At 40.1% G+C, this 27383-nt stretch overlaps 1 protein-coding gene across 2 annotated transcripts; it reads right to left on the bottom strand.

Moving 5' to 3' along the window:
- Positions 1-225: 225 nt before the first annotated feature.
- Positions 226-24921, bottom strand: Rsph3 (radial spoke head 3). Of its 2 annotated transcripts, XM_026393835.2 has the most exons (9): positions 24615-24819; positions 18533-18620; positions 9220-9361; positions 7422-7567; positions 6210-6413; positions 3647-3809; positions 1584-1670; positions 905-1253; positions 226-559 (listed from the first exon to the last, which is right to left on the bottom strand). In XM_026393835.2, exons 1-8 carry the CDS (start codon positions 24728-24730, stop codon positions 928-930), a joined length of 1272 nt encoding a protein of 423 aa, XP_026249620.1. In that variant the 5' UTR covers positions 24731-24819; the 3' UTR covers positions 226-559; positions 905-927. The 2 variants fall into 2 exon arrangements, with proteins under 2 accessions (XP_026249620.1, XP_026249621.1); XM_026393836.2 differs by having other exon boundaries at positions 226-1253; positions 24615-24921.
- Positions 24922-27383: the final 2462 nt, after the last annotated feature.

Below are 27383 nucleotides of genomic sequence, written 5' to 3'. Positions count from 1 at the left end.
TCTAAACAAATTTAGATAAAAAGGCCAAATGTGAATTCCCTATAACAGCCATAATATGTAACATCATACCCTGTTTTTAAAAGATGAGCAATTTACATGTATTAATGTTTAAAAGATAAGCAATTTACATGTATTAATGTGTGTGTGTATATATATATATATATATATATATATATATATATATATATAAAGAAAAATCAACCTATAAATTTGTAGATGCTGAAACACAGATATATATAAATACTTGGAAAAGGCCTTAATGGCACTCACCTAACTAATAACAGTGGTTTTCCTCTGGAGAGGGGAGTGAGCTGCATAAGGGTAAACAAGGATTTTTGCTTTATTGGTGCTGCCTGAATTTTCTCATAGTAGGAATGAGAAAAAAGACAGATGAGAACATATCACCCACCCAGAGAATCCCCTAAAATAGAAAGGGTAATGATCTGCTTAATATAATACAAATAGGGAGAGAGTGTTTGTTCTTGCAGGGAGGAAGTACTTTTCTCTTCAGTATCACAACATTTAGTTATTCTTTCATAGAATGGGTGAAATAGTTTCCCTATAGAGAAGGAAAAGCTCAATGGTGACAGCACTGATATGTAGTTAGAATCTATGATCTAGATATCTAATATTACACATTAGATAGCATACTACCCCCGCCCCACCCAAGTTAGAAGGATTAAGGAAAAATAGATTCTTTCGATACATATAGTGGTAATGGGAAACTAGTAATCAAGAATTACAATATAGCCTTTGGATATTCTATTAAATAAATGAGTTAAAGTGTTATCTTTACTTGTTTTATTATTTTATCACAATTCATTTGCTCAGTTCATTAGACAAAAAGACATGTTGACTAAATACAATGTAATTTCTAGTTCCCGAGGGGCCTGTGCATCATTACCTGATTGTTATTGTTGACTTGCTTCATGGCTCCCAAGCTCCCCCTGCTGCTGATGGGTCTTCCTTCCCTAAGGTTTTCCTCATTTCTGTGTCTTCCTCCTGCTCCAAGAGCACTCCTTCTTCCATAAACCTCCTTTCCTGGGAATAGGACCTTCTTCCATACTGTGCTCCTTGTAGGTAGTCTGTGCCCAGCAGTGGCTCCTGGGTCTGTGGTAGGTTTGGATCATAACTCCCCAGGGTTTCTCCCATTACTCTAGGATCATAAAATCCCTCTGATCTTAGAGAAGGATATCTGTTGTCTTTCTGCTCATAAGTATTCAGTCTCCTTTCAACCACTTCCCGGATCAACACTGCAAAGTTCAGAAGTCATTATGATTTTTATATTTTTGATGAGTATAAAACATTCACCAGGCCCCCTCCTTCCTATATCATAACCTTTAAAGTCTTAACTTCTTCACCAATTTATATACTGAATATGAGTTATATTCTTTGCTTGTTTTAACAGAACACCACTTATAAAACAATGACAACAGGAGATATTAATACTAATAAAATTACAGAAAAAAATTAAGGGCAAAAATTGGGCCTTTGTTAATATAATGAATAGATTTAAAGTTTAAGTAATGTAAAATTAAAATATTTCTTTCATTTGTTTGTCCACTGAAAATAAAAGAACTTACTGTCAAGCACTGTTCTTCCCACCATGCTATATTCCATGGTTTTTTCAACTTCATTCATTAGCCATGGGAGAAATCCTATTTCAATATCTGTAAAAAGGAAATTTCATGAAGTAATTTTAAAATGTTTTAAATTTTATTCTCATTAGTTATACATGACAGTAAAATGCACTTTGATACATCATACATAGATGGAGTATGATTTCTCATTCTTCTGGTTGTATATGATGCAGAATCCCACCAATCCTATAGTCATATATGTACACAGGGTAATAATGTCTGACTCATTCTACTATCCTTCCTACCCCATAACCCCTCCCCCTTCTCTTTGCTCCCCTCTACCTGAAGTAACTCTGTTCTTCCTCAGCCTTATGGATCATGATAAATAGGAAGAAAGTGCTTTTCCCCTAATGTAACAGATTTATCACGATTGTTTTCCCAATAGAAAATATTAAATAGACTTATACAGCATAACTTTTGCAAAGGCTATGTTCTGGTCAGTTTCCTTTCTATCAAAGTAGAAGTTATATTTTAAAAACTATGAGGCCTTTCTTGGAGTCACATAATTTAAACTTTGCTTAATAGGTGCAATGCCAGACGGATCAAGGAGGCATAGGAAAATGTGGATTTGGCAGAACCCAGTGAAATGTGATGCACATCTGGGATTGAGCATTGCCAGTAAAACAAATGCCCCCAGTTGAGACCCCTGGCATAATGGAAGCTGATTGGACTCAGAGGATGCAGGTCAGAGGGCAGCCATCTAGAAATGGGTAAGAAATTAGGTGTTTGCATTAATAATATGTTTGTTCTGACTGAAATGGAAATATACTGTGTAAGCATTTCAAAAATATGGTCCATTATAATATGCATGTTAAACTTTGAAAACAGCTTTTTTGGGAGGCAGGCATTTAATTGGTATTTTTCAATAGTATGACAGTGGAGAGTTTGTTAGACTATTATATTCGCTATTATAAATAATTGAAATTTCAGGCATGAATTTCATTTGCAAATTTTACCCAATGTTTACGGCAACCCATGATAGGAAAAAAAAGGCTACTGTTTTTTGTGACTAATAGTAGGAGGCCTGACATGAGCCCAAAAGGCAGGACCGCAGCACAGAGAGAACAGTGGGTCGGAGTTGGAGTTCCAGGCCAGTGTGAGAGCCATAGTAAGCTCCCAGGAACAAGGCTTTATCTTTCCTGAGCTTCTGTACTCCTGAGAAATGGCCATTATATCTGCCGACTCTCTCCGAGGCAGGACTGTAAAGGACAGTAGGCTCTGAGGACAGGCTAACAGACGGCCCACACACTGGAGGCTCTGAAAGCCAGAGACTGGAGTTCCTGTTACTTTTTATATTGTCTCCAATACCTAACACAGTGCAATGCAAGCACCTAATTAAATGAAAGGGTGTCTTCTGTAGCCGCCCCCAAAGGGTTTCTGATTGGAATAGGGAATCAGCTGGGAAAACGTTAATAATAAAAACTATTTGCACATATGCAGTGCTTTATAGTTTACACAAAGTTTCATATACTTTATGATATAATTCCTAAAAGGTCCTCATTTCAGGTCATGGAGGTAGTTAATGATGAACCTGGGATTTAAATTTTTGACATCAAGTCCACATTTCTACTATACAATGTTGCTTCTTAATAAAGAAGTCCTAGGGCTTGGTTGTGGCTCAGAAGTAGAGCGCTCACCTGGCATGCGTGAGGCACTGGGTTCCATCCTCAGCACCACATAAAAATAAAATAAAGATATTGTGTCCACCTATAACTAAAAAATAAATATATAAAAAAGAAGTGCTAACACTCTACAATAAAGATCTTTATAGTACACCTTTTTTAAAGATGGCTTATTTTAATTTTTTGATACATAATTTTACTTAATTGCATGGTACTATAATACACCTCTTATCAGTAATAGTGCTCACTTAAAACAACTATAATTAACATTTTTGTTTCAGTAATAGAACCTAATTCAAAATAAAAAATGGGCATGAAATAAATTTGAACCATTAGGAGGATGCTTATTAAAACAGAGTTAATCTAACAAAAATCTTCACAAACCTCTTTCGATAGGATCATAAAAGTAGCCGCTATCCCTGAGACTGCCAAAAACAGATGGGAGAAGGTCGGCCAGATAACGCTGTGCAAATGCACGGGCAGAAATCTTTTGTGCTGTCTCGTTATGTTTGTTTATTATTTCCCACTGCTGCTGCTTACGACGCTCCTGTCAAGAGAAAAACATCATCAAAGATGGTTATTTAGGCATTCTGTCTTCCCGAGACATTGAATTTAGTGAAATCCATAACTGAAAGAATTTGGACTTACCAAAAAGTGGATAGCAGGGTATCTATTAAAGATCTTTCATCAAGATTTTAATGAGTTTCAACTAGTGGGTACTGAGTTCAGAAAGATATGAAAGACGGAGCTAACGGTAAAACTCATTTCCTGATTATGATTATTTTATTCAAGTAAAATAATTTCATGATTGTTCTGGTTTGGCTATGAGATGCCCCCAGACTTCCTGTGTTAATGCAGAAATATTTGGAGGTAAAATGATCACATTATAAGATCTGTGGCCTAATCAATCCATCCCAATTTGGAAGGGCTCCTGTGCTGGGTGGTAACTCTGGCCCAGTGAGACTTACTCTGAGGAGTGGGTCCCTGGCGACATTCCCTTGGAAATTGTATCCCTCCCCCCAACCCCTTGATCTCTCTCCTGCTTCTGGCCACCAGGAGCTGAGCAGCTTTCCTCCCCGCCACCTTTCAGCCATGCTCCACCACCTCAGCGCCATGAGGTCTACTGACTACAGATTAAGCCTCTGAAACCCCGAGCCCAAAATAAACTTTTCCTTCTCTAAATTGTTCTTGCCAAAAACTTAGGTCACAGCATGAAAGCTAACAAAATAATATACGTGCTTGACTGTACAGATGCTGTCAAAATGATATTAATTTTTTATAGTACTGGGGATTGAACCCAATGGACTCCACAACTGAGCTATATCCCCAGCCCTTTTTATGTTTTACTTTGAGACAGTGTCTCATTAAGTTGACTAGGCTGGCCTAAAACCTGTAATCCTCGTCTCAGCCTCCCCAGTTGCTTCGATTACATAGTACCTGGCTATATTTCTTTTTCTTTCTTCTTTTGGTACCAGGGATTGAACCCAGGGGCACTTAACCAACCACATCCTCAGCCCTCTTTATTTTTTATTTTGAGGCGGGGTCTCATTAAGTTGCTTAGGGCCTCACTAAGTTTCTGAGGCTGGCTTTGAACTTGTGATCCTCCTGCCTCAGCCTCCTGAGCTGCTGGGATTACAGGTGTGTGCCACCATGCCTCATACCTGGCTATATTTTTAATTAGTATTATAGAATAACACTGACAGGAAAAATAATTGCTTATAATTTTAAATTAAATGTCATAGATCAATGAATAAACTCATGTGTAAAAATTCAGTCCACAAAGCTAAAATGTTCTGAACTTGAAAGCCTCTTTTTTTTTGTTGTTACTTCCTTTAGATCATATACCATCTGTAAAACCAGTGAACACACTTCTCTACTCCCAGGTGGGAGTGGGAGCAGTAACACGTTTTCTAATTAAGTTTATTTCCAAAGTTTCAGCAATTATAGATCTAGATGATTTATGTTCTTGATTTTTTCCATAATATACTTCCTAATAATAAATAAAAATTTTTGAGAAAGATTTCACTAATTAATTCCATAAAGGTTTTTTCTGTCAGTGTTATTTTATTTATAAGAAAAGTTTTGCATTTGCATGATCCTTACCATAAACTGTGTGCTCTGTTAGCAATTATGCATTTTGGAGGAAAACTTGAGGTCCAGCTGATTAACTACTGAGAAGAATTTCCCAACAAACTGTTCTCATCGTAAACTGGGCCCTTTGGGAAGTTATTTTAACTGGTTTAGGTACTCGGGCACTGCTTTTTAATTTGTTCATTAATATACAATAGAAGGTGTTCATAAGTATAAAATTATTGTCAGAATCGGAACAGACACGTAAAGATTACTAAATCTAGAGTTTCCTAATAGCAGGCTATTGGTATATTTTAAAAAACTGGGTTGTAGAATTTCTTTTATTAAAGTTATAATTTGCAAAATATTCAGTAAGGATCCAAGTAATTCTGGAATATCCCTGGGGATACAGAGAAGGACTGACCACTGAGAAAAAGACCCAGAATTCATCGACTTACGGCAAATCAATATCTTTCTGACTCCTGATATTTAAGAGTAACTTCCAGTTCAGACACATTTAATTTATGAACTTTCATTTAATTTGGGAACTTCTAGAATCTCGATTTAGATAAATTTATGTAAACTAAAATTTTAAAATGTCAGTCAAGAAATATTTATGATCTAAAGGAAAGACCTGAGCAACAAATACTATAGATTTTTTAAAAATATATTTAAATATCTTTAGCTTTGTAACATGCCACATGTAATTTTGAACATAATACATTAAAGAGTCAAAAGATTAAGAGTGGCTGGGGGCATAGCACAGTGGTAGAGGATGCACCTAACATGTGCAAGGCCCTTGGGCCCTTGCTTTAGTACACACACACACACACACACACATACAAACTGGCTAACAAAGAAAAATAGAATTCCATACTTTTTCTTCTCGGTGTCTTCTCTCTTGCTCTTCCAGTCGCTGAACTTCGGCCAGTTCCACATTCCGTATTTCTTCATATGCATGCTGACTGGCCTGCAGGTTGGCCAACTCTTCTTCTTCCATCACTTCCAGAAGGGCTTGCTCAATTGTCTTCCCCACCAAAACTTCTAACATTGGTTTAACTTCAAGGTCAAAGTCAAAAAGCTTAAACACACACACACACACACACACAAAAAAAAAAAAGTAAACAAAATTGTAGTTACTAACTAAATGTATCATGAAAATATAAAAAATATTAACAACAGGGTATTATTGTCATGCTGTCCGTGTGCCAGAGTGCTGGTACTTGTGGTTTCTAATTCTCAGAATAACCCTTAAGGTACACAGAATAGCACTGTGCTAATAGGCAAAAATCTAGTAAGTCAAATTATGAAAAAAGTATACATTCATCAATGTGAACTCTGATACTCAGTAACTTTAAGATCAAACTCTGGAGCCAAAGGGAATATTCTATCCTGTCCTTATTCTTTGCCTTTCCTGCTCATTTTTTCCTGGCTGTTTTTCATTAAAACTGATGAACAAAGGAACAAGAATATGAATATTTTAAGTAATTAATGTTTAGGGTTTGGAGGCAAAAACACCCTCCTCTGTAGCTTCTGAAGACTTATTTATTTCCCACTGTCAGAGACAGTTCTTTCAAGTTCCTTCAAGTCTTGAATCTCATTTATGCATATAATCATTGCCTTCTTTTGTTTAGTATCATAAACTGGTCTACTTATGCATTCCACATTGATGTGAAAATGTAATTAAGATTCTTCTAAACAGGGAGAGTATCTTCTTAAAATGTATATAATCTACAAGTTAAGAGTAGAATCTCTTCTACCGGGAATATTCGTCTTCCTTATTTGGTGCAAATCTGTCTTAAGTACATACATTAAGCACATATATATAAAAAAATGAAACCAAATTATAAGTATTCTAAAATATTTCTGATGATTTTATTTCTGATAAGAGGATAAGTCATAATCTATTATTTAAAAATATTTCTGGGTACTTATAGGACAAACTATTTTAGACACATCTGGGAGAGCAATCCAAAAAGCAGAATCTTTCTTAATGTGAAAGTGGTTCTGGTCTATGTTATGCCTTACCTAAACCTAAATTTATATCATTTATAAGATGTTAGAGGGAAGCTGAAAGAATATACTGTACCTCTCCTTCTAGTATTTGGGTGGCCACATCCCTGCCAGTCTTGGCAGGAATGAAGAGTGGTGTCGGTGGTTTGTCCAAAAACGCATCTGTTTGGCATTCCATATCAACTTCTATTACACGATCAGCAATTTCTTCAAGGTACAATTCTAAGAAGAATACCATATACACTAAATTTGAAATTCTGGTATATTTCAAACATACATATGTTTGAAATACATATATATTTGAAACTTTATCTCCTTCAAAACAGAATTAAATGGATTAGAAAATAAGTCCTGGAATGAAAGTGCCAATGTGGGCTTTGATTCACACACTGGATTAAGAGTTTTATGTATCTGGAAGATCATAGAGTCAGTAAGGCTGGACTATTTTCAAGTCATGGAGCTTTGTACTAGGTAATGGAATTGAAGAATATGAGACCACAGGTGTGTATAAGATGCAAAGTGTAATAGGGGATGGTGTGTTGATAAAGTGTAGATGCAACTGAGTTCCTACACAGTTGATGTATAAAGATTTGAAAATCCCAAGATATTATAAATCAGGAATCAAGTCACCATGTTATTTAATGTTCTCTATCCTACAGATTACAAACATATGTATGAAAACAAATTTTAAGTTAGAAATAACTTATATGAAACAGGGACAATGTGGTACCATGTGAAGCACATGAGCACTAGCCAGAACTCAGGATCTAGCCAAGATATATCTTCTGGATCCTCAGTTTCTTCATATGTAAAAGGAATCATAATTACTGTCATATGGAATCTCTGCAATAATAGAGGAGATCCACAGTATGGGACTTGTGTAGTACCTGAGGAAAAGGGGCTATTATATCACTTAATATTTTGGTGGTACAAACCAACACCTTATCTTTGCTACCATAGAATCTAGACTATATTGACTGATCACTGGTTCAAATCTAGGCCAGATTTGGCTTAGAGGTAGGGGGAAAAGCGTGAATGGATCTCTTCCTTTAATCTTTACTACAAAAACAATTTGAATGAATCTGCTCCCCATTTTGGCAGGGTACAAGGTGAATCTTTAAGAAGTCACATTAGCCCAAGGAAGATGCCAGGTACTGTCAGATCACCAAGATACTGTTGACAGCCAAACCCTCTGGGTCCAGGTAACAGTAGGACAAGTAGAAAATCCTGGCACCTGCCTCAGAAGACCTGTGTGGCTCTGGAGGCAATGAAAAGTGAAGGGAGAAAAGAAGGAGACAGCAAAAGAGGCTGGTATGGAAGGCAGAGGATCAGATATGAGTGGGCTTCCTCTTCTCCAAAGATAGACAAAAGGCCAAGCAGGACTACATTGCTGTCCTATAGTATTAATACCTCATGAAAGGAACTGTGATTCATGTTGGGCCAAGAGAAATAATCACAGGTTAAAATAAAATATGTGAAAAGGGCTAAGAGTGAATTAGTTTGATCATAAAACTTTCAAAAAAAATTTTTTTTAGTTATAGATGGACACCATATCTTTATTTTATTTATTTATTTTTATGTTGTGCTGAGGATCGAATCCAGTGCCTCACACATGCAAGGCAAGCACTCCACCACTGAGCCACAACCCATCCCCTTGTTGTCTTAAAAAAATCCCAACTCACACTTCCACCCATGTCCAATATGGTAATAGTACAGATATGTCTTTGCTTAACGAATGGGCTTCCTTACATCTGATTGGGAAGGACTGGTGAGCACAGAAGATACATATGTGATATAAAGACCAAGTAAAAATGAACTGACACAGACCGCTAAGTGAACAAAGGAGCCCTGGTGTCAATGGCATGGTCACATACCTGTCTGCACATTCACGTGCTTCCTGCCTTCCACAGGTTCTGGTGTCCGTGGTCTGAGCTGCTCTTGGGCTCGTTTCCTGGCAAGAGCCCTCCTTTTAGCTGCCTGTGCTCTCTGAAGCTCTAGAGGATCAGTTTGCCCAGACTGGGAGAGAAAGAAAAGGGTTCTAAAAGTTAGAAAATACCTCTCAAGGCATTCCAAAAGTGGTTCCTAGGCTGAGGCAGGATGCTTCTAAGTTCAAGGGCAGCTTGAGCAATTTACCAAGACCCTATTTTGCAAAGAAAAAAAAGGTGAGGGTGGGTGGGGTGGGGTGGGGAGCTGGAGATGTATGTAGTTCAGTGGTGGAGCACTTCTGAATCAATACACAGTACCAACTCAAACCAAACCAAACCAAAAAATGAAAGTGATTTCTGCATAGTATAAAAAGCATGCATCCCATAATAGTACTTCTTGATTTGACTTGATAATGAAGATTTTTATTGTTACTTTGTTGAGTAATACACCTTTCAAAAAAGGTATCTGACAAAGCACAAATGGACCTTCCAAGTCCGCCTGTTAACTAGAAAAATGGGTGCAGAATCCTGTGGAATAACACACCTTTCCTTGGTGCTCCATAAAACTGATTTAACTATTCTTGTTACAATAAATTTTAATGTATGGTTAAGAAACTGAAAAGCACTATGATTTTTTAAAATCTAAATTTCATTTGAACAGAATTTCCTTAAAAATTTCATTAGCTCACAAAGAAAACATTCTAAGTCCAAATGAAGTCTCTCCAGGTGAACAAGTAGATTAATTGCTCCCAGCAGTTCGGCACCTCCAGTGGTAACATGGCTCTCTTTTTTCTTTATTTGTCCTGTATTGTCTTTATTTGCTTTGGGTAACAGGGTGATAATTTTAGGTAGTAGTAATGAGCAGTGAATTGTGAACCAAGAACCTAGCAGGATCACAGGGTTTACTTGAATTGCCTTTAATAAACAATTAATTAACTTATAGAACAACAATGGGTACACTAATACTGAGAATAAACAGGTAGAAACAAAAGGAGCCAGTTAAGAAATATGTCAAGAAAGATCATTGAGACTAACTCCAACAGGGTCTACTGAAGTCACTGTAAAGTTAGGATTTATGCCATAGGTTTCTTGTGTATTTCAGAGGGAAATTTCATTAAAACTCAGGGGCACTAAGTCTACCCAGTCATTGAACCCAGCTTCAGCACTGACATGGGATTGACTTGTAGATGAAGACCCCCCCTGAATGGGATGGTAACCATGACCATTCCCATGAGGACCAATGTCAAAAACTCCCAGGTGGGAGGAGTCAAAAATGTGATTGGTATAGACTGCAGGCGGTGGAACCCAGTTCTCCTGGCAAACACCAAACAGCAATACATTTGGAAGTAGCCTGTTTCCTTCCTTGTTCTCTGCCTGGAGACAACCCATTCTCTCCCACAGTCAGTCTCTGTTTGAGCCAGACTTTACTTTCACTCATAATAGAATTCTCTTGCTTTGCTTTTCATGTCTGACTTTAAACTTTCTTTTGTTGGGACGAAAGGCCAAAGGTTTGGAGCTTCATCTCTCTACTCTCCTGTGACAATAACGCTGGCCTCATAGAACAAGTTGAGAAATGCTCCTTTCTCTCTTATTTCCTGGAAGAGATTGTTTAGAATTGTTGCTAATTCTTCTTTCAATGCTTGGAAGAATTCTCCAGTGAGACTATCTGGACCTGAAGACTTCGTTTTTCTTTTTAGATATGAAATTGTTTTTAAATATTAAATTGTTTCTTTAGGAGTTATGAGTATTCAGAAGTTCTATTTCACGTTAGTGAATTTTGTAGTTTGATCTATGTTGTTGAATTTACATGTGTATATTTGTTTGTATTTGTATTACTGTGGTTCATTTAAAATAATATATTTGGTCTTTTATCTTCATTTCTTGGCATATAACTCCTAAACCTTTGGAATTTCTGGAGTGATAAGAATATCTTTTGTATGCTAATGAGATGGATGGTGAATAGAGGTCCCTAAATAGCTTCAGGATGGCGTTGGTCACCAGAAAGACCAATGCGGCATTAGGCATTAGAGTGTTGGAACTTTCTGCTTCACCCTTCAATCCCAGGGAAGAAGAGAGAGGCTGAAGGTTAAATAGCTCACCAATACCCCATGATGTAATCAGTCATACCTACATAATAAAGCATCCATAAAACCCCAAGGGAGCAGGGTTCAGATGGGCTTGCTGATAGCTGAACAAGTGAGGTTCCAGGACAGTGGCACACAGGAGAGGGTATGGAAGCTCTGCACCCCTTCTCGTGCACCTTGCCCTGTGACTCTCTTCCGTCAGGCTGCTCAACTGTATCCTTTGCAATATCCTTTATAATAAACCAGTAAGTGTAACAGAGTGATTCTCTGATTCTCTGAGTTTCGAGTGGCAATAACAAATTAATCAAACTCAAGGAGAGGGTCAGGGGAATCTTAATTCATAGCAATTGGTCAGAAGTACAGGCCACAACCTGCGCTTGAGATTGGCATTTGAAGGGGAGGCTGCCCTGTGGGATGAGCCTTAACCTGTTGAATCTGATGCAGTCCTCAGAGGGACAGTTTTGGAATTTGGTGGAAGTAGAGGACACTCTGCAAAATGTGGAGAATTACTCGGTTGATGTGTGTAGAAATCCACGCCCATCCACCCCAGACATATCTGTAACAACAGCTCACTGGGGAAGCTGTTCTTAGAATTATTGGCCTACCTAATCCTTAAGGTCCCATCCCTTTCTCTGGTATTCTAAATTCTAAAGAAAGGCCTCTGTAATGTACTGCCCCCTTCTCCAGTTCCATGGTACACAGTATTTGTTGTATTATCCACTATGGATTAACTTGCAGAAAAGTAATATGTCTGTCTGAAAAGAAAATGCAGGTGCTGATCCCAGGAGGTCAAGGTCCATTGTTGCTAAATTCTGGGAAGGAAGAAAAGGAGACCTGCTCCTCTAGAGAGGTATGGATTTCTTGTCCATTGTCTTGCTGTACCACTTTTTCTCCTACAAAAGGTCTTTGTGCTTTGAAGCCCTCTAAGATAGAGACTAGAGACAAAAAGCCCCCTCTATTTTCTTCAGGGCCAGCTTTGAATGAAAAGAATTCTTTCCACCAACTTCTGCTCCCAAATCTTTGGTCACTCAGAGCAGTGGGCAGTATGGATATTCAATTCCAGTAACATTTGGGGCCACAGGAGTAAAGCACTGTGTTGAGCATGAGAGGAGATAGTAGATAAAAGCACTTTTGAATACCATTATCATCCTTTCAATCTTTTAATGGCTACAGTACCTGTAGTTACATCCTCTGATATTCATTATTAATATTTGCAATTTATGTTTTCTCTCCTGTCAGTCTTTAGAGGTTCATCAATGTTATTGATCTTTTCAGAGAACCAACTTTGGTTTCACTGATTTTTCACTGTTGTTTATGATTTTGGCTTTTATCTTTTATTTTCCTCCTTCTTAAACTCTGGTTTAAGAAGGAGGAAAATAAAAGGAGGAACTCTGGGTTTATTTTGTTCTTTTTATCCAGTTTATTGAGGAAGGAGCTTAATATTGATTCAAAGCCTTTCTTCTTTCCCTCTTGGCACTGCTTTGGCTCCATCCCATAAATTTTGATGTGCTATATTTTTTTCAGTTACAAGTGTTCTTTTAAAATTTCCTTTGACATTCTTCTTTGACCTATGGATTATTCAGAAATCTGTTTTACTTTCTGGTTGTTTTCCTGTTTTTAAGCATCTTCCTGTTATCTTCTGTTTCTGATTTCTAGTTTTTCTGTTATTGTCAGAGAAGCATATTCTGTGTGATTTTAGTTCTCTCACAGGTGTTCATGGGGCATATGGTAGATATGTCATGCAGCTCTTGCCAGGTGCTTGAGAGCCATTCATATTCTGCTGTTCACATTTACAGAACATCTTCCTGACTGCTATGACCTGTTCATTGGTTGATGATATTGACCAATCTCCAATAATCTTGCTGTTTTTTTCCTAAGAGAAACTAAAATTGTGGATTTCTGTATTTCTCTTTTCAGTTCTATTAGTTTTTACTGAATGTATTTCAAATATACATCTTGTTTTGAGACATCCAAATTTAGGACTGCTATATCATCTTGGTTTAATTGTGTTCCTTTTATCATTCTATAATGTCTTTGTCTTTCATAGTCTTGTTTGCTCTGAAGTGTGCTTTCTCTGATGCTAATATAGCCACAACTATCACCAGAGGAGGTCTGAGGCGTTCCTGGAGAGGGGGACCACAATTCAGGATGAGTAGGGTTCTTGACACAATTACAGAAATGAATTTAAGAACACATCAGTTAGAGACACACAGATTTATTATGAAAGCAGAGACAGATTCAAGAGAGAATGAAGACCATCTAGAGGTTCTTAGCCTCTTATTTTAAAGGAGACTTGGTACTGGGAACTTGGGAAGGTTATGTTGGGATGACATCAGTCTGGTATCACAAGATGATTCATGGTGGTCTGGCAATTCTGAGGATGTTAGGCTGATGTGGTCTTTATTATCTGGTTAGTAGATAACATTAGAAAGTGTCATATATCATAGATATCATAAATGTCTCCTTTTGCCCAATCTGTTTTAAAATACATGTATTAGTGGGCTAATTTACAGCACACAGGGCAATTTTCAAAACAGGTGAATTTCCAGTAACTTTAAGATTGTGAGTGAAGATTTTGGGGAAATTTGGGCAAGGGAGCTACAAGCAACAGAACTGGCTTAGGAATGATGGTCCAAAACCTGAAGGACTTCAGCCCAAAGCTTCTAGAGTTAAGTTTTACTTTCTTGTCTTTCCTTTTGTCTTTTGTACCTATTTTTAATTTCTTTTCTATGATTCCTCAAAACTACCTTTTCAAAATTCATGTTTTCATGATGTATCTTCCATCCTTTTGCCTTCAGTCAACTTAAAATGTCAGAATTGAAATGATAATTCTTACAGACCGATATAGGTAGGCCACTATTTTTTTCCTCTGCTAACTTTTATCTTTTAATTATTTAGACTATTTACATTTAAAAAAATTACTGATATATTAGGGCTCAGTCTGCCATCTTACTTTTTGTTTTCTGTTTGTTCTTGTTTTTCATCTCTCTTTTAATGAACATAGGCCTCACTATTCACACAGATGTGGGAGACCAACCTCCCATGTGACTGAGTCACTTCCTGGCTGGATGATTGAGGGTTGGGTAGCAGAAATGCCACCAGACTGCCCCACCCTTCTTGGGTTCTTGGGCGTGACATTCATGGGCGTGGCTTCCTACAGCCCCATGGGTGGAGCTAAGCTCACCTGCTGTTCCTTTGTAATATTACCCCTTGCCCTGTTTGGGATAGAATGTTTCATGGAAATGCCTTTTGTGTCCTCTTATCTTACTGTGCCCTTGGGTGTGGTCTACCTAGATGTCAGTCAACCTGCTGACAGCAGACATCATGAAGCTAGCTAGACTCAGCCCCCCTGAAACCTGACCCCTTGCCTCATTTGAATAGCTTCTCCTCAATAAAAGGGGTCAGCATGTTCTCTCTCTTTCTGGGGACCCTTAAGGTCAGGGGAGCAACCCCAAAGAAAAAGGTATTTCTGTCCTTGTGTGGTTATTTTGTGCAACCCAATCAGCTCAGTTCCCCTGGAGTGACTCGAGTGTTTTAGTCACGAGTAACCCGGCAATTGGCGTCCCTGGGTGGGCAAAAGGTCTGAATGCTTAAGCTCCCAGGACAAAAGCCGCACACAGAAATTGTATGCAACTTTATTTTATTTGCAGGGCTGGGGATCACAACTAGGGCTTTGCACATGTGAGACAAGCACTCTACCACTGAGCTACAACCTCACTCCCATTTCTGTATATTCTTTTTCCTGCCTTCCTGTGGGCATGGTGAGTACATATAATTTTATTTTGCCTTGGCATTCAAATTTTTTTTTTTTTTTGTGTGTGTGTGTGCCAAAATCCAGGAATGAATTGGTGCTCCGATTTAATTATAATTTTCTTATACCTGAAGCTCAATCACCCTGAGATAGATGAACTCTCAGGGAGAGAGAAGAAGAGACCTTTAGAGGAGGGAGGGAGAGCCACATTTATGAGCATGACCAGTCATGCTTGTCTCTTTAGTTAAGTAGACAAAACCTCCAGCATATTCTTGTACCAGATCAACTAGAACAAAAACAATCTATTTAAATGTCACCAGATTCAAGGACCTATACAATGTGCCCAGAATTGATTTATGGCTAGACTGCTTAACCACGAAGAGACATTGTGAACCTCAAGTATGAACTGATTGAGATAAGATTCGATTTTCACAAAAGCTTGCCTGGGAACCTGTACTTTTCTTCCTAGAAAAATCCTGTGTGTAGTCAGGGGACTAGGCCCTGGTTGTGTCATTAGCCTTCTATCCTCGGTGAGTCAAGGAGCACTTGCACCTGCTGCTGGTGTGTGTTAGGGTCTGTTTATCTTTGCTTTGCTGTCTTTTAATAAACATTTGCTTGTGCCTTGTTTTCCATGTGTCCTGAAATTGATTTCAGTGGCACAAGTCAAGAATCTGTCCATGCCCAATTTACCTCTCACTGTCCACTTGGAGGGCCCTCCTTGGACCCCTGTCCAGTGACAAACCTTGGTACAATGTCTAACATTATACCCTACCTGAATGGTTCCATCCAGTGACTAGAGATAAACTTAGAGGCATCTCTCCTGTCTAGCTGGCAAGGGAAAGGGAGACTCCCTGCTTTCCTGCTGCTTTACTTAAACAGACCATTCAAACATTTGACCTGAATTTAAAGTGACCAGCTCTTAGTCACAGCATGACCTACTGGAATTAGTGGCTTAAACCCATCAACTAAAATGCTCTAAACTGATTAATTAAAGCTCCCATGGGAAAACTGTTTGGATAATGCCCTGGACTCCATAAAGGAGCTGGCCTGCTAGGCGTGGTGGTATAAGCCTGTATTCCAGCTACTTGGGAGACAGAGGCCGGAGGATTGCAAGTTTGAGGTAATCATGGGCAACAATTTAAAAAGGGGTCTGGGGATGTAGCTTAGTGGTAGAGTGTCCCTGGGTTCAATCTTCAATACTGAGGGAGATCAAAAAGGAAGTATAGGTATAAGGGCCCTTTCTCTTTCTCTTTCCCTCTCTGTGTACAGACATACAGTGCTGACTTTCCAGGGGTTTTAAACTTCCATATGTGGTTGTGTCACTGAAGTTGTGCTGCAGTCCAGCCTTGATGGTGAGGCTGTCCAAAGAGACTCATGCAGGTGGATCTTGTATGTCTGGTGGATACTAAATTGATAGAGAAACTCAGAGTATCATTCGAACATGTAAACATTTTTATAATTCCATTTTGATTTATTTGGAAAAATTTTAAATACACATCTCTGTATTTTTTAATGACTCTTCCAGGTATTACAATACATGTGTAACATATAAGTCTATCAACATTTTACAACTTCAAGTGAAGTATAGAAACCTTACTTCCCTTTACTACCCCCATTTAAAGATCCTTATATTATCCCCACTTTAAAATATAATTATATATAATTAAAAATGTAATCATCTTAAATATTTCATCTATGTATTTTAAGCACTATACATCAGTTAATGTTATAATTCTGCTTGAACCATCAAACATAATTTTAAAAATCATAAGAGAGAAATTGTTACATTTACCCTTATTTTTACCTACTATTTTGTTCCTTCTTCCTTTTGGAAGTCCCAAGCCTTCTGCTGTAACCATTTCTTTTCTGTTAGGGAAATTCCTGTAGATATTCTTTAAGGGTAGGTCGGCTTATGACAAATTTATAGTCCTTCACCTAAGAATGTCTTGGGTAAGAATATTTTCACTGGATTAGAATTGGGGCTTGGTAGTCCTCTGCTCTCAGGACTTGAAAAATACTGTGTCACCCCCTCTGGCCTCCATGTCCAGATGGAAACTGCAGTGTCATTCAACCAGTGTTCCTCTTTAGTCAACATGCCATTCCAAGAGTTTTTGTTTCAGTTTTCAGAAATTTGATGTGTCAATTTCTTTGGGTTTATCACTGAGGCTCACTTAGCTTTTTGTATCTGTAGGCATTTTGTTAAATTTGTGGAGTTTTCAAGCATTTTATCTTCCAACATTTTTTCATCCCACACTGTTCCTCCTCTCCTGGGAATCTGACAACATGAATGTAGTTTTCTTTCTTTTTTTTTTTTTAAATCATTCTTCAGATCCCAAAGGTGTTCTCTCTCTCTCTCTCTCTCTCTCTCTTTCAAGTTATAAAATAAACCTTTTATTTCCCTGCTATATAAACTCAATACATAATAAAATGTCAGCAGAATGTTTTCTATATAATTTTGTATTTCATTATCTAAATGCAATAGCATATAATAAATTCTGGTCTAAAAAATAATAGTGATGTGATAGCTTGCGAAATTCTGTGATGGTAGTTAATAGCACTTAGTTTGCACTTTAAATGGTCAGAATGATAAATTTTGTTACAAATATTTACCACACACACACACACACACACACACACAAGACCATCCCTGTCTCAGGCAGAGGAGCTTTGGAGTGTGAAGAGCCTGGGTTTTGCTTTGAATCCCCCATCTAACTGAGTATGGGGATCATTCCTAGCTACTGGGTGGGGTGCTGAGATCAGGGAAACCCAAATTTGAGGCCAGTCTGGGCAATTTAGCAAGGCCCTGGCTCTGGCTCAATAAAAACTAAAAAGGACTGGGGATGCAACTCAGTGGTAGAGCACCCCCCCCTGGATAACAAAAACAAAACAAAACAAAAAAACATCCAAATTCAGGGGCTGGGAACGCAGCTCACTGTGTAGCATGTTCTCAGCACGTGCGTGCGAGATCCTGGTCTAAGCCTCAGGACTGAAAAAAAAAATCTTCTTGAAAGGCTTGGTGTAGCTCAGTGGTTCAGTGCTTGCCCAGCACATGTGAGGCTCTGGGTTTGATCCCCAGCACGAATGAAAAGACTCCAGATTCTGCCAGGTGCTGTGGCATAGACCAGTAATGCCAGCATTCAGGTGACTGAAGCAAGAAGATCATGTGAGCCCAGGAATTCAAGACCATTTTGTATAGCAAAGTAAAACCCCATCTCAAAACCAACCAGCCAACAACAACAGCAACAAAAACAACAAATTCAAGGGCTGCCTTTCTTTTTGGAGTATGTTTTCTCTTTGTTGTTAAAGTGGGTAATTTCTGTTGATTTGTCTTTGAATTCACTGATTGTTTCCAATGTCACCTCCAGTGTGCTACCTGTCCTTCGCAGGGTTTGAGAGCTCTGAGTTACAATACACAAATTGTGCTTACCAGCGACCCTGTCTGAAGTGCGTAAGTGTTGCCTCGGATCACCCTTCTGTCATACATTATGTTTCCATACCGTATAGGTTCTTCTTCTCTGTAAAACAGCAAATTCTAAATAAGTATTTTAATAGAGTGTTGATGTCTATGAAATAAATTCACTGTCAACACTATTTAGACTAAGATAAAAACATTTTAAGAAAACAGATTTCTGTTTTACTATGGCCCATAAAAAAGGAGACAAATGGCTGCCATTTATATAGAGCTTACTATATGCCTGACTCTTTCATATGTACTATTTTATTTATTGCTCACAGTAAGCTTCAAGTTGGGAACTATGATTCTATCTGACAGGAGAGGAAACAGAAAGGAATCTGCCCAAGGTCACCTTGCTAGTAAATGGCAGAGCTAGCTTCAGTTGTAAATCTGTAAGACTACTTAACAAATGTGAAAATGGCCCTTCTGAAAAAGAGCCTGCTCTGAAGAACTAAAAAAAGTTTGATTTGAGGACTAAAAAGTTACATGTATAAAAGAATTTGGATTTTAAAAAAGTCAAATTTCTCATTATTCTTTTAACCTAAAGATATTTTTAAAAGGTATGGTTTAAAATTAATACAATTTTAATCTCAGGGGTCAGAATGATCACTAGTAAGAAATATGAATACACAGTGGGTATTTTCATTAGAAGTTCTTTAAATGATGTCCTATTTCTTCTCTGGCTGCTCTTTTTCAACCTTTGTTTGCAGCTCTTTCTGGTCTGGAGGATTTCATCAGGGCTCTGCTTTCTCTTGTCCTTAGATGACCTCCTCCATTGGCAGTTTCTGATATGACCAATATACTAACTTTATTTTTAGCTCACAACTCTTCCTTTCCAACTTGTAAATTACTTGAGTGTTACTTCAGCTCAGCTGGCCACTCTTTCAGGGAAGGAGCAAAGTCCTAAAGAATTTACATAGTTGTTAACATGGTTTACCTTGGGGTAGGGGTGAGTGAGCAGGCTGCAAGGGAAGGGGGGTGAGGTATCAGATTGTCCTAATAATGCCCTCAAGCATGAGTGTGAGTCCATTTATATATAATTAAATATGTATGTGCATGTATATATAAGAAAATAGGGCAGATAAAATAGGAGGAAAAAGGAATTAGAAATTGTTGAATAATGGGAAAGGCCAATTGCATAATAATATATGCTGGTATGACTTTATTTCAGAAATAAAGCCTCTTCCATATATACATATGTGCTCATTTATTGTGTACAAAAAGAAGAAAAAAGACTGTTAGGTTTGGTTAAAGCAGGGAAACAGGAGTAGAGGCAGGCAGGAGATGATTAACTGTTTTTATTTATCTGTATTTTTATTTTTCATTTGCTTCAAGAAACATATATTACTTTTATAAATTAAAAAACCATCAATAAAGATAATTTTAAATGGAAAACATGTGCTCTCTTTTCTCTCTCTCTCTCCTTCCAATAGCCTATAATATAACTAAAATAAAGACTGTTATGGTTTTGACGTGCCTGTATTTCTGTAGAAACATTCAGTGGTAAAATGGCTGAACTGTAAGAGTTGTAATCTAATAAGTCCATCCAAGTTTGAATGGACTGGGTGGTAACTGCAATTGTGACAGGGCTGGAGGTGGGCCACTATGGGCGTGCCCTGGAAGGGTCCCTCTTCGCTGTGGCCTCTTTAGCTCTCTGCTCTTGGCTTCCTGTCCCCACCATGAGTTGAGCAGCTCTCCTCCATTGGGCCCTTCCTGCCTGACAGGCTGCCTGTCCTCAGGCCCAGAGCAATGGATTTAGCTGTCTTGGACTAAGACTTCTGAAGCCATGAACCCCAAATAAACTTTTCCTCCTCTAAGTCATTCATGTCACGTATTTTGGTCCCAGCTATGAAAAAGCTAACTAAAACAGAAATTGGTACTGAGAAGTGAGTTGTTGCTGTGACTAATTTGGCCATGTGGTTCAGAAGCCTTTGGAAATGATTTGCAGGAGAAATTTTGAAAAGTTTAGAGACGCAAGTTGAAAGAGCTTTAGAATGCTGTAAGCAGAGTTTAATGGGTGATTCTAGTGTAAGCTCAGAGGACCAGAATGGTGACAGAATGCGGACTGTGTCCATGAGGTTTCAGATGGAAATGACGACTCCATTGGGAACTGGACTAGATATTATACTCTGGCAAAGAACTTGACTACATTTTGCCCATGTTTTTAGACTTTGTGTGAGGCTGAATTTAAAAGTGATGGGCTAATTAATCTGGTGCAGGAAATTTCAAGGCAGCATGGCATTCAGCACAACATCTGCTGGATGTTGCCAGCAGATTTTCGTCAGATTTACTGTGAGAATAAGGAGCAGAAAGCAGGGCTGAAGTATTTTAAAAACTTGTTAGGCCAGAAAAGTGTGAGTAAAGCTGGGGCCAAGAAAGCTGTGCTTAATGAAGATATTATAGTCCCTAAAGAGATGCCAAGTACTTTACACAAGATAATAGGAAAGAGCATCTCAGAAATTTGCTCACCCATACCCACAACAGGCTCCTGGGCACAGGAGAGAAAATTCTTTTAAGAAGAGATCATGGGCGTGCCCTGCTCATACAAGGGGTCTTGGGAAATTGTTTCACCATGATGAGCTGCACAGGCACTCAGAGGCCACTGCAGCCATTCTTCCTGGTGGTGTAGGTACTGTGTAAGCTGGTGACAGACTTCAGCATCATTCACATGGTATAGGTTCTGCAGGAATGCAGTTGCTGGAGTTAGGGGGTCATGGAAGCTTCCATGGGAATTTCAAAGGAAGGCCCAGGAGGCCAGGCAAAGTGTATCAGGGTCAGAGTCCCTGTGGGCCACTCCTGAGAGGGCAACACATGAAGCTGTGAAGATGAAGCTGGAATGGAAATCCTGGGAATTAAGAGTTCCAATAACATGGACCATCTGTGGAGAAAAGCTGTTGGCTGCAGAGATCCAGGCTAAAAGAAAGCCCATGTGCCCTTCAACTGGCAAGGCCAAAGGAGCAGGGGGGATACTTCAGCCCTTTGGAAATAAAATCTCATAGCCATGTGTCCTAGATGCTGTATGTGGAGTTATTGGACCTGTTCACCCAGCTGGGTTTTGGTCTTGTTTTGGCCTTTTTCTATGATCCTATTCCTCCCTTTTGGGGTAGGAATGTTTGCACTGTTACACTGTATTTGGATATATGTAACTTTCTCTTGATTTTTGCAAGGGCTCACAACAAAGAGTTTGCCTTGAGTTTCAGATGAGACTTTGGAGGTGGACTCTTGGGCAATGCTAAAACTGTTAAGACTGTGGAACACTTGGAGATGAACTAAATGCATTTTGTACTGTGAGACGGATATGAGCTTTTGGGAGTAAGAGGCAGAATGTTAGGTGCCGCAATCTTGCTGGGCACAATTCAGGAGCCACTTGTCAAAAGAAACAAACTTTATTTTTAAAACTACAAACGCCAAACAAAACAGCTCCTCAGGAAAAACCCTCAGAGCCCAACTGCCACCACCGGCTTCCAGAAGCCTCTCCCACACACCAACAACCACCTCCCACAATCCTCCTGCTCTTGAGGCCGATTGGCTAGGTCGCGTGGGCGGAGCCAAAGAAGTCCCCCAATGAGCAGTTCCGTAGTCTGAAGGGCAGGGAAACAGCCCAATGAACATGACCGCAGAGGAGCCAATCAGCTAGATGTTGCTGGGGCCGCTGTGAGCCAATCATCAGCTGGCAGTCTGAAGGGCAGGGAAACAGCCCAATGAACATCACCACAGAGGAGCCAATCAGCTAGATGTTGCTGGGGCCACTGTGAGCCAATCATCAGCCGGCAGCTGGGAGTTTGCTGGCAGCTGGAAGTTTTCTGGGGCCCCTTTGGCTGTGGCTCTCAACAGTTAGGGTTTTAGGTCTTAGGTGTCCCCTCAAAATTCCTCTGTTAATGCAGAAATATCCAGAGGTGAAACGACTGAATGGTGACAGTTGTAACTAGTAAGCCCATCTTAGTTTGAATGGACTGGGTGGTAACTATAGGCAGATGGGGTCTGGCTGGAGGACATAAGTCTCTAGGGGTATGCCCTGGAAGGATGCATCTTCCACATGGCTCCTCTCTCCGCCCTACTTCCTGACCTTGCCATGAGGGGAGCAGCTTTCCTTCACAGGGCTGTTCCTCCATGATGAGCTGCTTTACTCTGGGCCTAGAGCAATGGACTCTGAATCATCTATGAACTGAGGCCTCTGAAACTGTAAGCCCCAATTAAACTTTTCTTCCTCTAAGTTCATGTCAGGTATTTACAGAGATGAAAAAGTTAACTAAAACAAAGACCAAGCCTGAATGTGGTGTATCTAGCTCCTGTTGCTCTCCTATAGGTCTGTTTCTTCCCTGGTCACATTGACTTTATAAGGTCCTCAAACAAACCGGACTCATTTCCTATGAGGGGTTCTATACATGCTGTTTCTTCTTCCTGGAAACTATCCCTCCCCTTCCTCTTGTCCCCATCCTTTCCTATCTTAAGATCTTAACTTAAATGTCATATTCTCAAAAAGGCTTTTCTTATCTCTTTATAGACATGTCCTTCTTCCCCCAGCTAGGGACCCTCTTGTATACTCTAACTTCATGCTGTGTTTCTCTCTTACTGTAATCATTGCACTAACACTTGTTTACTTGTCTTTCTCAGCATTTGGTTAGTCTCATGAAGTCTCAAGAAACAGAACTTTAAACCTATCCAATTAAGTTTCATATTTTGGTTTCAACCCAGTTATAAACCCAGTTGGATAATTTGTAACCTTAACTCACTTCAAGCCTATTAAGATATCCATTTCAGCTATGTGTCATCTGGAAAATTGAACGAATTGCCTAGTTCAACATAAAATTTTGAACAAAATAGGACTAAAGATTTTATGGAATAGAGACAGAGTGACATAATAGCATACTCTTTTCAAATATGGTCATTTTGTCATTCACCAGCAAATTTAGCTAATAATATTCTTCTGGATACTTTCTCAATATTTTATTCATAAGGATATCATGTCAGCCTTATCCACAAGGATATCAATGATTAAGATCTGAAAGCAACTACTTACATGAAATTAAAATTTTACTGTGCGTTTTACATTACTTTGATACATATTACTTCAATATATAAGTCAACTAATTATAAAAAATAATCCCTAATAAACCAACATTGACTCTCAGTCCTAATTTATTGGTTTAATTTACTAGTAATGATTTGTGAGAAATCAGTTAAATTCACCAGAAAGTGTTCTTGGAGTCATTTTTATATTGAATCCTTATATAACATCTATATTTCCCTTCAAATTAATGTTTTCTGTCTTAATTTTTCTCTTAAGTGATAGCAATCTTTACTGAAATCTTTGTCCTAAAAAAGATAATTATAAATTTAGACTCAAGGTATGAAATAGGCATCAAGAGTTGCATTGCTGATGCTCAATAGTCCATTCACGGTTTGTACTGAATTCTTACTAGTGCTAGGAATAGTCCTAGGTAAACAAAAGATGCAGATTCCTGCTTCCATGCAGCCTGCATTTGTGTGAAGTTCTGCTGATTCCAAAATTTGAGGCTTATGTAAACAATTTTAATAGAACCATACGTTTATGGTCTCTTCTATGTATGGTTGTTTGAATATTTGCAAAAATTCATCATAAATTTGCAGTTCTGCATATAAAGACAACCTAAGTCCTGCCCAAAGACTGGTGTGGGAAGGATTTTGTAAATGCTATCGTGTTTGTCACCCTTGTACCTCAGTTTCCTCATTTGCATAATGAAGTTATGAAACCAACTTCATAGCACCGTGCATCCAAAAAATGTTTCTCTTCACTTCCCCAGTGAAGTGTCTGGTACATGACTGACTCAACAAGCATTAGTTGACTGTAAGTTTGGGAAATAGGGAGATTGTTTTCGTGTTATGGATCGTGCCAGCAACTCGGAGTCACTAAAGTAAACTAAGAGAGTCCACACACGTCCCTTTCGGCTTCACTGCTTCACACCACGGGAGTTACTCAGAAATTTTATTGTGGCAGAGTGCAAACGAAAGCAGCACGGACAGCTTTTGCCAGGGCGAAAGTGGTGATCAGACAGGGGCTGGTTTGGTCACTCACGGCTGCAACAGGTTGTCCCGGTAACGGCGGCGCTGGCAGGGCAGGACCCGGGGCCTGCTGGTGTAGGTGTAGGTGCCCATGGCCCCGGAGGTGCGGTCAGTCAGCGCGGAGGTCATGTCCGGGGTCGAGCTGCCCTGCTTTCGGTGAAGCAGGTGGGCGTTAGGGAGGCGACGGAGCCAGAGAGTTGCGGGTAGTGCCAAGAGCAGGAATTCCACGAGGCGAGGAGCGGCGGCGGGCCGGGAGGTGGGCGCGACGCGAGGCTGCCGGAGCAGGAGGCGGGAGCTGCACTCGACTTGCTCGGGGTAGCGCAGAGCCAGTCGGCGGCGCCGGCTCCGGTTGCTCAGCAACCTGGGGTTCCGCTTGGGGGCGGGGTCTCCAGACAGTTCCGGCCGGCGGGTTTCCCGGGAAGGTCCACCGCGAGGGACATTTCCGGCTCTTGACCCCGCCCACGTGCGTCCCGGCGGCGCGCTGCGGACTCTGCGGCTCCAGGGGCGGGCACGGCGGCTTCTTCGGAGTCCGGGGGTGCTGCGGCAGGGGTTCGGGGCCGTGGTTGGGGTGCGGCGAAGCAGGGCAGGTGCCAGTGCCATTCTCGCGGGCCCACCTGCTCTTTCAGGGCCCTTCTCGGCCTTCTCCGGCGGCGCCGCGGCGCTCTCTGCCGCCCAGCGCCGACACGCCCTGGGCCGGCGCTCGGCTCTGTTACGTGCCGGGGCGGAGAGGGGCTTCCGGGCCTGCCCTCCGCGGGCTGCGCAGCGGGCTCTTCTCCGCGCGTCGCGGGCGCTCGGAGCGGCGGGGCCCCTGCAGACACAGCGTTGGCCGGGAGGTGGGCGGGTGTGGCGCAGAAGAAACGCCCGGTTCCCGTCCCTTAGTCCGCCAGGCCCCGGGACACGTGGGGAGGGTCTGCGCCCCGAAACGCAGGTGCCTCGGATTTAGCGCCCCCGATTAAAAATCTTGCGTCTCGGTGAATGCAGTCAGTGCAGCCCTCGTGACCAGGATGCGTATGGACTTCACCTTACACCTCGAGTGTTTTAGCCCCGCAACACTCCGGGGAAGTTTAATGTTTTTCTTCATTTTCCTAATCTGCAAAGTGGGGAAAATCGGATTGGTTTCTTAGGATTCGTTTTGAAGATTAAAAACATTGATGAAGGTCCACTACTCAGAACTGTGGCTGCTAGATGTCGGCTTTCCTCTCATTTGAAGTTTAAGGTCTCAAGATGATGTCAGCGTTGTTTGGCTAAAAGTGTATGGTAGGGGCTGGGGCTCAGTGGTACCCTCGAAGCACTGGGTTCGATCCTCAGCACCACATAAAAGTAAATAAAAAGGTATTGTGTCCATCTACAACTAAAAAAAAATATTTGAAAAATCTGTATGGTAAATGCTAGAGGTAAAAACACTGCTGAAGATTCTAGAGCCTATCACTTAGTTTTGAGGAAATTTTGAAAGTATTAGAGGAGACAGACATTTAAATAACTGATCAGAGTGATAGTATTTTGAGTGATCAAGATCCTGGATGAAAGTGCCTTTAGATTGTCTTCATCAAACACTCAAAAGCCCAGGTGTACATGGAGAACTCTAAGTGGGATGTGTATAGATGAACTGTAAAGATATTGTAGAAAGAAAAGTTGGCACCATGTCATGGAAACGTTGAACATTAGCTTATCAGAGGGCTTTTGCCCTCATGGAACAGAATAACACTTCCAAGCAGTTGAAACAATAAAGACTTCATTATTTAACTTAGGTTCAGAGATACAGTACCTTCCAAGTTGGTAACTTGGGGATTCAGCACACAGTCAACTCGCTTTTCTCCACCTTTTTACTTTGTCACCTGGGTGATTGTTAACAAGATAGCAACAAAAGTACATAGACTAGAAAGCTGAAGAGTGCATATTCTGTCTTTATTGGAAGTGTGGAAAACTAACCTACAAACTACCAAGTAACTAGAGTTGCATCACATCATTGGTAAAAGTTTAGGATCTATACAGGACTACCACATTTGAATTAGACTGGGGCCTCAATCTTGTGGGGTTTCTAAGAAGCACTTAGCCATGAGGAAGAGAAATTCTGCTAGGAGGATGTCGAGGCAAGGAACAATGGGTATTGAGTGCTATACCAATTTATGAAGAACTTGTTAGCCAGCCACTAAAGGTTCTTTGGGATTTTATTTTTACTGAAGGACAGGGTAAGGGACAGGGGTGGGTGGAGCAGTGTGATAGTAGCTGAAGCCAGTAACCAAGTTGTTGTGCCTTGTTGAAGGTCAGGGCAAAGGCTTCAGCTTTTCCTCCTAGGCTAAGATGTTTTGAGTAGAAGCTTTATATAATTTGATTAAAATAAATCCCTTTTTTCTCTAGTTGAGAAACTTAAGTGGGGCCAAGGCAGTTCTCAGTTGGCCTGGCTGAGAGAATGGCTGGTTGGTTTGTTTTAGTCACCAGTGGAGGGTATGGTGAGAAGTGAAGATCTGAATCTTTTTTGTTGTTGTTTTTTGTGGGGGCATGGGGGTTTACCTGGACTTGCACTTAGGAGCACTCAATCACTGAGCCACATCGCCAGCCCTATTTTGTATTTTATTTAGAGACAGGGTCTCACTGAATTAGTTACCACCTTGCTTTTGCTGAGGCTGGCTTTGAACTTGCAATCCTGCAGCCTCAGCCTCCCAAACCACTGGGATTATAGGTGTGTACCACGGCGCCCGGCCTGGATTTGTTTTTAAGGTAGAAATATGGATTGGATTTGGGTACAAGAGAAAGAAAACCAAGATGACTTAACATGTTTCAT

Source organism: Urocitellus parryii, chromosome 8, assembly GCF_045843805.1.
Source record: "Urocitellus parryii isolate mUroPar1 chromosome 8, mUroPar1.hap1, whole genome shotgun sequence".
Lineage (NCBI taxonomy): Eukaryota > Metazoa > Chordata > Mammalia > Rodentia > Sciuridae > Urocitellus > Urocitellus parryii.
The sequence above is the reverse complement of the archived record's forward strand: the minus strand, read 5'-3'. Positions and strand labels throughout refer to the sequence as shown.